The sequence below is a fragment of the Podarcis bocagei genome (assembly GCF_964188305.1).
Source record: "Podarcis bocagei genome assembly, chromosome: 5".
In the NCBI taxonomy this organism is placed as follows: Eukaryota; Metazoa; Chordata; class Lepidosauria; order Squamata; family Lacertidae; genus Podarcis; species Podarcis bocagei.
In genome coordinates this window covers 34,082,282-34,096,957 of record NC_138129.1, presented here as the reverse complement: position 1 = coordinate 34,096,957, position 14,676 = coordinate 34,082,282, and the positions used below count along the sequence as shown (strand labels likewise).

The 14,676-nt window shown below is 43.1% G+C and overlaps 1 protein-coding gene across 1 annotated transcript in view; it reads left to right on the top strand.

Annotated features, from left to right (window-relative positions):
* The window catches only part of LGR6 (leucine rich repeat containing G protein-coupled receptor 6), a 142,889-nt gene that overhangs the window by 52,503 nt on the left and 75,710 nt on the right, over positions 1-14,676 (top strand). Inside the window, exons 2-3 of the mRNA XM_081194693.1 lie at positions 6,581-6,652; positions 10,775-10,846. Of these exons, the coding sequence (XP_081050819.1) occupies positions 6,581-6,652; positions 10,775-10,846 (144 nt within the window). The remainder of the gene's footprint in view (positions 1-6,580; positions 6,653-10,774; positions 10,847-14,676) is intronic.

Sequence of the window (14,676 nt, the reverse complement as noted above, 5' to 3'; positions counted from 1 at the left end):
CATTGAACAGTCACAGTGGAGGGTGACCCTTAAATTGGTAATCTCATAATCTATTGGCCTACGGTCTAGGTCAGAAAATGTATTCTGTACTCAGTGGTGTCTCATAAAACCTTTGATGTTTGCTTGTTAAAATGATAAAATGCTGGTGTTGTGACAGTCTACAAGCAGCTCTGGTCAGCATTTTGGAGATTTCCTAATAGCACATATTTTTTAGATTCTGACTGGCTCTATGGCAAGGATGGATAATTTGTGCCCTTCCAAATGTTGTTGGACTCCAACTCCCATCAGCCCCAGCCAGCCCAGGCAATAGCCATCTATATGAAGCGTAGCCCAGCATCTAAAGAGCCACAGGTACACTGTCATTACATAGTGCATGATGAACTTACTTTTTAAAAAAATATCCTTTTGTTGTGGTGTATTCAGAATACACACACACACACACACACACACACTTGCATTTTTTAAAGACCAATAACCTGTGCAAAGCAGTTTTTCAATGGAAAGGAGTGCAAAAGCAGTCAAGGCAGGTGTCAACAGGTGTTTAGTTTGCAACAGAATCTTTGCAGCTGGCGTAAGAGAGTAAGGAAGATGAGAGTGAAATATGAACATTGAAGAGCAGTGGAGGAAACGGCAGAAGGAATTGCTGTCTTCTTTGGAGGTCTGACCCTATTGTAAGAACTTAAGAAGAGCCTGCTGGATCAGGCCAATGGCCCAATCTAATCCAGCACTGAGTTCTCACGCTGGCCAAGCAGATGCCTGTGGGAAACCCGTAAGCGGGATTTGAACACAAGAGCACTCTACCCTCCTGTGGTTTCCAGCAGTTGGTCTCAGGGTGCTCATGAGACGCATCTTGCAGTAGGTTCACTGGGATTAAAGGATTAGCCAAGTGTATGATCCACACCTGCTCAGGTGCATTCCTTCCTATGCCAGGAACTCTGCACACTGTACACTTACTGTGATGAAAGCCACAGCTGACCAGAACGAAGTAGACAATTCTCCAAGGGTAAAGGGCTCTGAAGATTCCAGGCAGGAAAGCTGAATGAAACAAACATTTGGCAGGCACCTCTCAGCTATTGGATTGAGGACCAAACCAAATGTGATGTGTTTTAGTGGCACACTGCCTGTGTTGAGAGGAGAAGGCAGAGCAGGGTGGTGGGTAGGGAGAAGATGAGAGGAAACCCAGCAGAAATGAAGCAGCCATGAGGGGAGAAGGCAGGGGGGCATTGAATTTTCTCATCACAGAGGGCACCACTGAAATTTGAAAGTCCAAAGCTGGCCCTTGCTTCCTTGCTGTGGGGACAGGACAGAGGTCTCCTCTTTTACCTCATGCTGTAATAAGATACTATTGTATGTGATGCATAAATAGCAGACCTTCCAAATGTCCCTATTTTCCAGGGACGTCCTTGATTTAGAGCTGTCCCAATTTCTAACTGGATTCCAGAATGTCCCACTTTTCCTTAGAATGTTCCTATTTTCACTGGAGAAATGTTGGATGGTGTGGAGTTATCCAGTCGCTGAGCCATCTGAAGGCAATCCTGTATACGGAAGGGGTTTTTTTAATGTTTAATGTTTTATTATGTTTTCATATATGTTAGAAGCTGCCCAGAATACTGGGACAACCCAGTAAGATGTGTGGGGTATAAATAGTATAATTATCATTATGGAATGGGACGTCCCTATTTTCATCAGAGGAATGTTGGAGGGTGTGAAATAGGCCTGTAACATAATTAAGTTGGGGAGAATGTACATTGACCTAGAATTTTTTTTCTCTTTTTCTGTGTCATATTAATAGCTTTCGCTCGACTTGGGGAGCGGTTCAAAGGTGCTTTTTAAGTGTTTTGTGTGAAAATGGTTTTAGTGTGTTGCTTAGTATTTTACATTTCACGTGCTTAGCTGTATGTGTGGTGCTTGGCAAGAAGTATACATAAAACGTTGGCCTCTGATGTGGCAAGTGGACTTCAGAAGCTTGCAAGCCTGAGGCTCCTGGTGTCCTTAGATTTAACAGCTGAGGTAGAAAACTGTCAGTGGACTTTGCAAACTAATGTGAGGGGGGTGTAACTTCTTTTTGCCTTTTAGGCAAAAAAATAAAAAAAATAATGATGCTAACTAAAAGCAGAGGTAAAAAGGTTTGTTTATGAGAGGCGAGGGACATCAAAGCACTTGAATTAAGGAGCCCCTTGAGGGACAGGTGAGTTATGAAGCCTGACTCTGAATCACATGTGGTTCAGTTTCCAGGAACTTTGTCTTAATTTTCCAGTGTATTCAGGTTGGGAATTCCTAGGGCTAACAGGAATAAGAAGCTCTCTTGCAAGCTTCTGAAATGTAAGGAAAGTGAGTTAAGGTCTCTAAATTTAGCAAGGCCCAACATTACATAGGACTGCAAAAACTGTTTGGGGCTTTCATCCAGAATGTTGACATTTTAGCAGGGTAGCAGTACAGTGAGTAAGGCTGACTGAAAGCATTCATTCTTTATACTGGGATGCCGCAGAGGCAATATTTTAAAAACTGCAAAAACTTGTTTTCCACTTAGAATTGTGTGTGAATAATATATCTTGTCCTCCAATTATCAAGAAGTGTTTAGGCCATAGTGTGACTTAGGGCAGAACTGATATAAAATCAATATAGGTTTTTCTGTCATGGCTTCCTGTTGCATTTTACAGAGGATACTGAGAATTCTCTTGTATCCCTGCCTTGACTCTTAAAATGCAGTTCCCAGGGTTCCCCAACTATTAAGTCGGCTGAAATGTTTACTTTACATATGCCCAAACCAGATCAGTTAAACTATTAAACCAGTTTGTTTGTAGCGTAAATAGAAATAGGGATATACATGAAAATGCTCCATTGTTTAATCTGCCCCTAACATGTAATATAACATCATTTATGAAATGTTTATGTTGTTTCCTATATACTTTATATGCTATGACCTCTATAATGTAGCTCTTAGATGAGCTGGACTCTGTTGGTATTTTGTGGCCTCTGTTGGTATTTTAATAGTACTCTTACACTTTAAAAAGTACTAATTTAACAAAATGTTGCATTTTGAGTGTGTCCCTGGTGTGTATTCCTCACAAACCCTCTCTCACTTCCCTTCCCTTAGTTTTTTGTATTTAATTGTGAACCACCCTGGACAGTGTTTAACTGAAAGAAATATACAAAACAAATAAGCAAAGAACAGGAGCCTTGAACTGTTGTTTGGGGGCCCTGGGGGGTGGAGAGGGTGAAGGAAAAGAGACATTTTTATCCTTTCCTCTCTCTTGAAGTCTATGCACAAACATGAGGATGAGAATTTAAACTAAAGACATTAGTGGCTCAAGAAGGCCAGTTTCACCCACCATCTTTATTTCTTCTTTTTTTCAAGGGATATTAACATTTCATGGCTCAAATTCAGTCAGTCCTGGAAGTCACTGAACTTAAGTCCGTATTGGAATGCTGTTTTCAGTTTTTGTAAAAGTAATATTTTAATTTATAAAGTAATCTGTAGCGGCTGGTGGGGCAGAGCAGTGTTGGTTGTTGCTGTTTACCTGGCTTTTCAATGCAGAGGTGGCTGCCAGTAACAGAGGGGGAGGCAGTGGGGAAATTGATGCGGCGAGGAGCTTGATGTGGGCACAGAAGCACTGGGGGGGGCACCTCCTGACTATGAAGAAACCACTATCTTATTTTTTCAGTGGCCCTATTTCACTTCCAAACTGATAGGCGTGGGACTCCCCAAGTTCAGTATGGTCACCAAATGTTGTCTAAACCACAGAGCCTAGGGCTTGCTGATCAGAAGGTCGGTGGTTCGAATCCCCACGACAGGGTGAGCTCCCGTTGCTCGGTCCCTGCTCCTGCCAACCTAACAGTTTGAAAGCATGTCAAGTGCAAGTAGATAAATAGGTACCACTCTGACGGGAAGGTAAACGGCATTTCCGTGTGCTGCTCTGGTTCGCCAGAAGTGGCTTAGTCATGCTGGCCACATGACCCGGAAGCTGTCTGTGGACAAACGCCAGCTCCCTCGGCCAGTAAAGCGAGATGAGCGCCGCAACCCCAGAGTCGTCCATGACTGGACTTAACGGTCAGGGGTCCCTTTACCTTTACTGCTGATGCTCACATGAGGTGGTGGTTCAGCCCTCCACACCTTATGTTCTTCCACTGTTTGTTTACAACAGCAGTTGCCTCATTAAAGAGGTATCAGTTGTTGTTGTTGTTGTTGTTGCTTTTGCTGCTATTGCTGCTGCTGTTAGTATTTTTAAAAAACGATTAACAAGTAAAAAGAGGCATAAGCTTTTGACAAGATCAATGTGGACCAAACTTCTTCAGCCATTATTCTATCCCCATCTTCTTCAGTGTTGGAAAATTGTTTCCTTTTAAAATACAATTATTCTCAGTGAATTTTCATCTTACAGTTTTCGTCTGATAGCAGACAAAACTACATGCCTGGCTGCACCATAATCCTTAGATATGATGACTACAATATATCTGGAATTTGTTTTAAGTTTCTCATCACCCCCACTTCCACATGTAGCATGCAGCATCAGATATTTTTTTAACCAGGTATGCTTGCAGAAAAGCACTGTGTTCCATCCCCCCCCCTTTTTAAAGTAAATTAAAACTCCAGTTCATGGACAAGTAGGTATCTATGTATGGGAAACTTGAAGAAATGGTTTTCAGCAATAGTGATGGGCAATGGCTAAATTATATTTTCTGAGGAAGATTTCTTGCTTGTTTGTTTGAGTTGCGGTATTTATATCTCATCTTCTTGCCAAAGACCCCAAGTTGGCTTACAATAAAGCTAAAATATGACAAAAAAACAAAACAGCTGCCCAAAAACATAATTCAAGATCATAAAAGCAGCAGATAAGGAAATTAAGGCCATCATATAAAAGCTGAAATGAAACATCTATAAAACAGCAGAAAGACATTTAAAAGATTCCCAAATATTGTGAAATGCCATTAAAGGCTAAGTCTGAGCACTTGCAGAGATTTGAGCCATAAAGTGAGTTTTGTTTAACTCAGTCCAGCTGATGTGTACTTGTTTTTTTCTCCACTTTCACACCTCTGGTGCCAATGGGGTGTGGGGTGATCAGTACAGAAGAAGAGACTTAGGGCTTATCCATACTTACCTTTCCAGGCACAGGTCTGCACTTTAAAGCTCCATGTCCAAGCGTTCCTTTTTTTCGCCCCAGAGCTTTCTCAATGAAAACCCCCTCTTTAAAGCTGAAGCACAACAAACAGCAATTTGGGTTTTCTGTGGATTGTCATTTGCTCCGATTCAGTGGTAAAGAGCAGGTTTTCATGAAGAAAGCTCCAAAGCAAGAAACAAAAACAAAAAGTGATTAGACAGGGAGCTTTAAAGCGCAGACCGCTCCTGGAAAGCGTGGAGGAAAGGTAAGTGTGGATAAACTTTGTATATTTATTTGTTTCAACATTACTGAAATAGCTTTTTAAAATTGGAACAGTAGATCTTCCTGTCATAGAACAAGTGTCTAGCATATCACTTGACATCAGTTTTATTGTCTTGCGATCATAATCAAATCTTCTTTGACACTATAGCCAGTCACCTAAGCTATGCAATCTGTTAGATGTAATGGAAATGAAGGCACATATACAAGATTTGCTGGGAATAATGGAACAACACAGGGAAAGTAGCAAGAAACCATTTAGCAAAATAATAGAGAATTGCAAGAAGCTGGCAGATGACGTGGATGTGGAACTTAAAGCACCCAGACAAACTAAACAACAGAAAAACCATGCTAGTAACCCCAGCCAATCCACAGAAGAGCTACATTCCCTACCTGGATTCACTTGTTACCTCACTGTGGGCTTCTTTCAGTGATGAAAACCAACCTGTTTAAGTTTGCTTAAACTACAGTGGTACCTCAGGTTAAGTACTTAATTCGTTCCGGAGGTCCGTTCTTGACCTGAAACTGCTCTTAACCTGAAGCACCACTTTAGCTCATGGGGCCTTGCGCCGCTGGAGCACAATTTCTGTTCTCATCCTGAAGCAAAAAAGCAAAGTTCTTAACCCGAGGTACTATTTCTGGGTTAGCGGAGTCTGTAACCTGAAGCGTCTGTAACCTGAAGCATCTGTAACCTGAAGCGTCTGTAACCTGAAGCATATATAACCCGAGGTACCACTGTATATCTATCTCAGTTGTACCACATTGAAGGAAAAGGCTTTCAAGCCCATGTGAATTCCATTTGGGAACTTTATTTGCAAATTTTGGGGATGAATCTGCTACGTGGTACTAGTTGAGGTCAAAATGGCATAACAAAGCAATACACCTATTGTGTGGCATATGCAACATAAGCCTTACTGAACTATTCAACCACACAAAACTTCCTGCTATTGAAATTGCCATCCAGACAACATTTCTCCTCTCATTTACAATATGCACAATTGAACAAACCTTTAGCACTTTGCACAGAGTGAAAACATGGTTTTGCCTAACAATGAATGAAGATCTGAGCAGAGTCTACATGAGTGATAGTTTTGTTTTGTTTTTGCAGGCTGGACTAGATCCTATAAGTTTATGTTTTACTTGGGTATTGCAAATGATCCAAACTCTGATTTTCTTTCCTTTTCTTTGTTTTTCTTTCTCAGTGATTTGAGCATGAACAACATCAGTGAGCTGCTGCCTGGGGACTTCCACCACCTGCGCTTTCTAGAAGAACTGTAAGCATAATGAAGTTATATGGCCTCTTGGTTTAGCATTCCCTTCCCAGTTCTGAGGCAAAGTGATATGTATGGCAGAAACAGGTGATATGTGACAAAGTCATGTGTGCAGCATTTAAATAATTTGTTTATACTGCTTCCAAATGTTTGGTTTATTTAGATCTTATCTGGCTCCCACCCCACCCTGTAGATCTACATTTCACATTAGCTGATCCAAACCAGTAGTGCTGTATTGCACCCAACAAAATAGAAGGGAAGAGGTAGATGCAATGCAAGGGTGACGGTCATTTTAACAATCAAAGTTGATATGTGTCCTGAGGATTGGGAGCACACAGTCTGCAAACAACTATAATTTAAAAATAAATTCAAGGGGTGCTTCTAGATGGAACCAGTACTGCTCATGTCCACAAGTGATTACCAGTGTCCACATGACTACGTCATCATAAAAATACCAGTCCATATATTTGTTTACATTTATTCCGGATTTCCCCTTCAAAAATTATTTGAATCGTTACGGGCTTAAGAGAGTTGAAGGCGGTGAAGGTTCTGGAAGCAGTTGGAGGATGGATGACGGCTAACAGATTGAGATTGAATCCTGACAAGACAGAAGTACTGTTTTGGGGGGACAGGAGAGGGGCGGGTGTGGAGCACTCCCTGGTCCGGAATGGGGTAACTGTGCCCCTGAAGGACCAGGTGCTCAGCCTGGGAGTCATTTTGGACTCACAGCAGTCCATGGAAGCGCAGGTCAATTCTGTGTCCAGGGCAGCTGTCTACCAGCTCCACCTGGTACAAAGGCTAAGACCAGGTGCTTGCGGACTGTATCGCCAGAGTGGTACTAGTTATCTCTTGCTTGGACTACTGCAATGCACTCTATGTGGGGCTACCTTTGAAGGTGACCTGGAAACTACAACTAATCCAGAATGCGGCAGCTAGACTGGTGACTGGGAGCGGCCGCCGAGACCATATAACACCGGTCTTGAAAGACCTACACTGGCTCCCAGTACGTTTCCGAGCACAATTCAAAGTGTTGGTGCTGACCTTTAAAGCCTAAACGGCCTCGGTCCAGTATACCTGAAGGAGCGTTTCCACCCCCATCGTTCAGCCTGGACACTGAGATCCAGTGTTGAGGGCCTTCTGGTGGTTCCCTCATTGCAAGAAGTGAGGTTACAGGGAACCAGGCAGAGGGCCTTCTCGGTAGTGGCACCCGCCCTGTGGAACGCCCTCCCACCAGATGTCAAAGAGAAAAATAACTACCAAACTTTTAGAAGACATCTGAAGGCAGTCCTGTTTAGGGAAGCTTTTAATGTCTAATAGGTTACTGTATTTTAGTGTTTTGTTGGAAGCCGCCCAGCGTGGCTGGGGAAACCCAGCCAGATGAGCTGGGTATAAATAATAAATTATTATTATTTATTATTACTACTACTACAACTACTCAGGCTGAAATGTCACAAGAAGAATAACCACACAAACAGAACCAGCAGTTTTTACTGAACTTTGTTGGGCTGGCACTTTTCTTTACTCAAAGGAACAGATACTGGGATGGATGAAACCTGGGGTATGAGAGGATAGCGACTTCTTTGATTTTTTTCCATGCGGAAATGGATTCATAGACTGCCTTCCTCACAAAAAGTGGGCATGATTCAATTAAGTTGTTGCTCTAAATCTGTTCTAAATCCCCACCAGAAGAGTTCATTCCACTCATGCATCTCCCACTTAACGCTGCGTTGAATTCTGGCCAATGCTTCTGTCTACGTTCCCTGAAGTTACTTCACAGTGTACATGGCAGACCAGTTGTGTGTACCTCTTGGAAAACTGTCTACAGAAAGATGGGGGCGTAAAATGCCTAATGAAGCAGAGTCGTGAAGAAGCACAATACAGAGCCCACGATACAGCCCTGGAAGCTGAGAACAGCCCTAAGCTGCAGCATATCCACTTGTCACTTCAGTCATCAAAATGGAAGTGACTTTGTTGAACCAAGGCATACAACTTTGTCTTCCCTCTGATGGGGAGAATCAGGCAGGTGGATGTTTGTGTGAGAAAGTTGCAGTGAGCAAAGAAACTAAGTGGAACTGGGCAGGAATGGGTTTTGCTGATTGACAATAAACACTGGAAATGCAATGGGAGTGGGGTGGGGGGTGACACCCTGTGCACAGAATGCTATTGTGTCAGGATATACAGGGCTAAATAGTCTGAGTGATTAATGATAGGGAACTGAAACCAGTGTTGACAGCTTCAGTGGCATAGCTCCTCTCTCCCTGTTGGTTTGTGGTAAAAGCATATTACACTAGGCACACGCCTCAAGCTCCCCTCCTCCCACGAAAGGGCAAGCACAACAAACTAAACTTTCCTTATATACTTGATGATACAGGAGCGTGTACGCACACACACAGTCTACCGGAGTCCTGTCTGTCCCTCCCATTCTGAGTTCAGTGCTTCATCCCTTCCTTTTCAGTGCAAGGCACAAGAGCCTCTGGAAAACTACTCCTGTCTGTGTGTGGAGAAAGGTAACCGTCAGAGCAGCGCTCCTCACCTCATGTTACTAACTAGGATATAGAAAGATAAAAATGCAGGGGACAGTCTCAAGCATCCCCCCACTTACGTGGGTGCTCTTTTGGCACACTACACAAACTGTTCAGGTTTCTAGGGGTTAGAAATGTAGTCCCCAGGAAATAGCAGCTTATAGAAAATGCACAGAAAGGAGGATAAAACAAAATGTGTTGCGTGACCACCATTTGTCTCATCTCGCCTCAGAAACACTGTCCCCTTCAGGGGAGCAGAAATCAATCCAAAGAAGCAATATCAAAAGTTAGAGAGTCCCAGAGGGACAGTAAGCAGAAACTGCAAGGCAGCTGGTGGTGTACTATAAGGAAGGCAGGTTGAAACCTGCTCCTGTATATTAAAGAGATGACCCTGTACTCTTTATGCTTTTATGGGACTAATTATGGGCGCCATTTCTTTAAATCCCAGGGAAGGAGAGAGACATGCATCACTTGTATACTTATGTGCATAAATGCATTCACAAAAGCAATCATACTTTAAACGGACGAAAAGTGACTGGTATTATGTCCATGTCATTGTATTTGGATGACTCCAGAAAGTCTGCAGACTCTTAGAAACACAAGAAGAGCTTTGTTAGATCAGACTGAAAGGACTACCTAGGCCAAAATTCTATTTCCAAAATTAGTCAGCGAGTTGCCTCTGAGAAACTTACTAGAAGAGAGGAAAGGCAACAGCCCTCACCTCTGGTTTGTCCCCAGTATCTGTTATACTGCCTCTGAACATGGAGACTCTTTTCAGCTATCCCAGCCTTCAAGAAATATTTTCTCTATGAATATCTTGAGTTGTAACTCCATAAGAACACATTTTTATGGCATTCAAACTTAAAATGAGTTGTTGTTGTTATGTTGCCCATCTGACTGGGTTGCCCCAACCACTAGGCAGCTTTGTAATATCTTAACCTTTTCCTAACAGACTTACTGGTACTTTAGACATACCCCACAACACAATGCTCTTTTTTTGCTTGTCACGGTAAGCCAAAGTATGGCTTAATGGGACAGCACAAACACGTCAACTCCCAGATAAGAGCTCACTCCACCTTTGCTTCTCTCAGGGCCCAGCTAGCATGGGACAGCAGTTAAGCCAAGGTTTGGTTTAGCATGTTGTTTGATAAGAGGGTCATGGTTCAGGTCTCTCCTCCTTAACCATATGAGCAAAACATGGCTATAGACTATGGTTAAGGAAACCACAATCCTGGCTTTGGGCAACATTCTAAGCCAAACCTTGGCTTTACTGACATGCCCCGGGAAGAGCAATATGGGTTTATGTGCAAACTCAGCCAATGAAACCTTAGCTATAAAGCCAAGAGTAGCCCCTTGATACCGGATACTGCCTTCCATGTGACTAGTATGAATAGTGACGAGAGGAACATATAGAATTGTTCACAGAAGTTTTAGAAATACCTTCTTCCTGAAATGACTGTTGGTTCCGCTCACAAAGCTGTATCTAGCTCAGGAGCAAGAGACTTCCCTCCAGGTCATAATCCTATTTCCTTACAAAAGGCACTAGTAGACTTTCAAATATGTTATCTTGTTATCTTGACCATGTCTCTTTTGTTTATTACAGGCGCCTATCTGGAAATCAACTCTCTAAGATTCCAGGGAAAGCGTTTTCTGGCCTCTACAATTTAAAGATTTTGTAAGTTACAATTTCTTCAGTTTACTGCTTTATGCTTGTTCTCCAAACAGGCATTTAGGTCATGGGGTCCATCCCTGTGAATATGTGGTTCACTTGAATTCCCATGTATTAGAGACCATTATAAATATCATCCCAGAAATGCTATGTACCAAATGTTCCTTGGAGCTGGGTTCTATCTGATTTCTTCCAAATCATGCTTGTGGGAGATTGCCATCCGAGCAGCTGCAAAATGTTCAGGGCTGCTAAATAACTGCTCAAATCCTAATACATCACTGGAATTCCATTGTCTCTAGGGTATTTAATTTCAACACTTGCTTGCTCTTGAATCAATATATTTCAAGTTATTTTTCTTCTGTTTTTATTGGTCAGCAATTCATACAAGGACAACACAGTGTTTAAAGTTATTCGTGTCTCCTTCATCTAGTCTCTAGTCACACTTCATCTAGTCTCCTTCTTCATCTAGTTTCTTCACTGTGATGATGTATCAATTGTAGGGGCAGGGATTTCTCTATACAGTGTGCTAAGAAATCCTTGTGGCTCTTGATAATGGCTTCTGTTCAACCCCAAATAACAGTGGACAGTATCTCAACTTTTGACTTTCATGCTTGACTGCATTTGTAGGATGTGGGTGGAAAAAAATGGCAAGAGAACCAGAACTGTGATTTTGACTTGGTAGGCATTTGTATGGAGCCTATAATATACATTGCCAATTGCTTTATATGGTCTTTATTAGTCCAGAATCAATGCAAAGGGATTGAACTTATAGCTACACCTCTGTGATCTCTCATTTTCTGAAATAGCTCTGTCCCTGGTACTTGCCCTGCATTAACACTTCATTCATAGCAATCACTGCAGGACAGGCTAACTGAATTGGATATCTTTTCCTCTGGTCATCTGTGATTGCCTTAATAGGAAATGCACACACACACCCCGATATTATGGTGTATTTTTTATTTATTTTCATTTGTTAATGATTTTGCAACAGCAATCCGGTTCTGGTGAGTGTTTATTTAGGTTCTCAGTTCTTCATCTTTCCTTTTTCCAAGGAGATATTTTACAATCCCTCCTCTTCTGCAATAAACATTTCAGTCCTGAGGGCATGTTTGGAACTCAACCACAATGTGAAATCGCTGTAGCCGACAAAGTTTATATGAACCAAGCAGGTAGTAACCTGCTCCCGGGATTAGAGAGTGCAGTGCTGTTTACTAGGCCTTCTAAAGAATCCTGCCCTAAATCCCTGGGTTTAGAGATGAGTTGCTGCTTTATCCACAGTCTGCATTAGGCACCGAATCAAAGAAACCAAGAAAACCACAGCAAACCCACCCTGTTTCAACAAGGGCAACACTATGCTCAGGGAACTCATGGGCTCTGAATGCCTCTTTTTATCAGTTTACATTGGAGCGCTTCCCAGTGAAATAGCTAAGAATGTTGGAAGTATGCAGGTCTCATTGAAACTAAAACAGCACCTCCTGCAGGTAATAATAGTAGTAGCAAAAACTCTGCTGGCATCAGGAGAAAGCATTGCTTGAGTTCTTTTTCTGAGGCTGGAGGCATAGTGACCAGAGGAACTGTGGCAATCTCAAGTGGCACGGAAATCTGTGTTTGGGCATCCTCAGGTACATCCAAAGCAATCCTGTGAGATGTGATGAAGTAGAAGCCTACCTCTTAGCTTCACTCCACTTGACAGGAACACAACTTGGGCATCCATATTAACAAAAGGATTGAGCATTATAGCTTTCATTTCAATATGAAGGATTTATCATCTGAGAAGTATGGGGGGTGTATCGCCAAGGAAAACATGCAGGTGACCCTATCTTCATGTCCATACTGTTCCTGTGCTTCTCATTCCAAGAGTCTAAAGGCATATCCCCTTGCTCTAATCTGCCAGTCCACATGGTTGCATAGAACTAGCATGAGATATAAACGCAGGTTGTGTTGTCCATGTGGCTGGATTTCCACGGGGATTATCACAGGTACAGTGCCCAGCTAGGAGGCAGAAGTTCCCTGCCTATGCTCAACAAGGGATGAGCCTTATTTTGGCCATTAAGTAACTCATGCAATAAGTTCACCATCCATTGCATCCATGTTATCTGGCCCCATAGCCCCTCCGCATGTGTCGTTAGAATTCTACACAATAGGGGAAGTCTGAAGCAGCCTGCCACCACCACTTCAGTCTATTCCAACCAATGTGGGAATCACCAGCAAATATTTCTCTCTCTCTCTCTCTCTTTTTTTTTTTTTTTTTTTTTTTGCAGGGGGTGGGAGGTGAGGACTATGGAGAAGCTGCAATGTACATCCCACCTAGAAAAGTTGCTCTTCCGTTATCCACAGAGTAAAGGATGTTGCCATGTTATAACCATTTTTATTTTCGCAATTGAATTTATACCCCCACATGTGCAGCCCATGCTATGGCAAACATTCTATTAAAATTAAAACAATTAAAACAGCTAAAACAATAAGATCCAAGGAGCGGCAAGCCACTCCATAAAACTGTTCCAACTTTTCCCTGTTGAATCTGAGTTCTTTGCCAGGTTGTAGACAGGTTAGGGGTCTTAGATGCTTTTGCACTTCGAGCAAAAAGTAACATGATGCCCAGAAACATTTTTCTCCAGTGAGAGGGAGATGAAAGCCAGGAAAATAGCATGCCTTCTGAAATCTGCTGCCTGAAGCAAACTACTTCATGTTGCTTCTTGGTAGGGTTGGTCCTGTTTGCAGCGATATGCTATGCTTATATCCACACAGAGTGCATGCTTGATTTAGTGTTTCCTGCTGAGGACCTGGTGAGAGGCTTTTCCTGTAATGACCCAGTGGGTGCTGCTCTAGGAGTGATCTTACTGCTAGGCAAGTGGGTGTAGCTGCAATTCTTTGAAGTCTAAAGTGCCACTCTGCTTCCGTGAGAGCACACAGAACCAACTTTGGCTTATTTCACCTTTTTTGGAACTGTGGGATAACGAGGGAGGGCGCAAGCTGAGGAGAGACCATGGGACACAGAGGTGAATCTCTCCAGCGGCTTGTTGGAACGAGGCTTGAAAAACCACCAAGTAGGGGTTGCGGGAAGGCTCCTACTTTCATCCAGCCCAAGGTGCCCCAGGCAAGGAATGCAAATTAAAACATCCAGAAAACAGCATGTGGGACAAGCTTTGCCTGTCTCTCCCTCTCCCCACCTACCCCAGCTCCAGCATGTCAAAACATCTAATACAGCTTTCCGTTTGTGGGGTTGCCCAGGGCGCTTGTGTGCCCTTCCATCACCTGGTGCACCAGTACTCAGTTCTGCAGGGTGTTGGGCTTCCATGAGCAGGGGTAAATCATAGAATCATAGACCCTGAGGATCATTTAATCCAACCCCCTGTAATGCAGGAATATGTGGTTGGCCTGTATGGGGACCAAACCTGTGACCTTGGCATCATCAGCACCACAACTGAGGTAACTGGTGGGTATTCAAAAGGCCCAGTGTTCCTGTACCCAGTCCCTCTCTTCCTGCACACATTGTTTATTAGGGACCCAGTGTTGCTTCATATACCCTTCCCCCAGTTTCTTGTTGGGACACCAGTTGGGCTGAGGCTGAGGCCTCAAACCTTGCCCTGCAGCTTGCCAGCCTCTCATGTTCCTTCCTAGCAACTTCTCTCTGCTGGACTTCAGGTAAAATAGAAAGGGGAGCAGGCCCTCTCTACCCCAGCCCTTCTGTTGTTCCTTAGTCATAAGGAACTCTGAAATGTCATGTTCAACTGTCGAGCCTCTCCCCAGCTGTTCCTTACCTGGTTTATCACCCAGTCATTCTTCACCAGCAAGCACAGCTGATGGGGGCCCTGATCCTGCATCCACACAGGAGG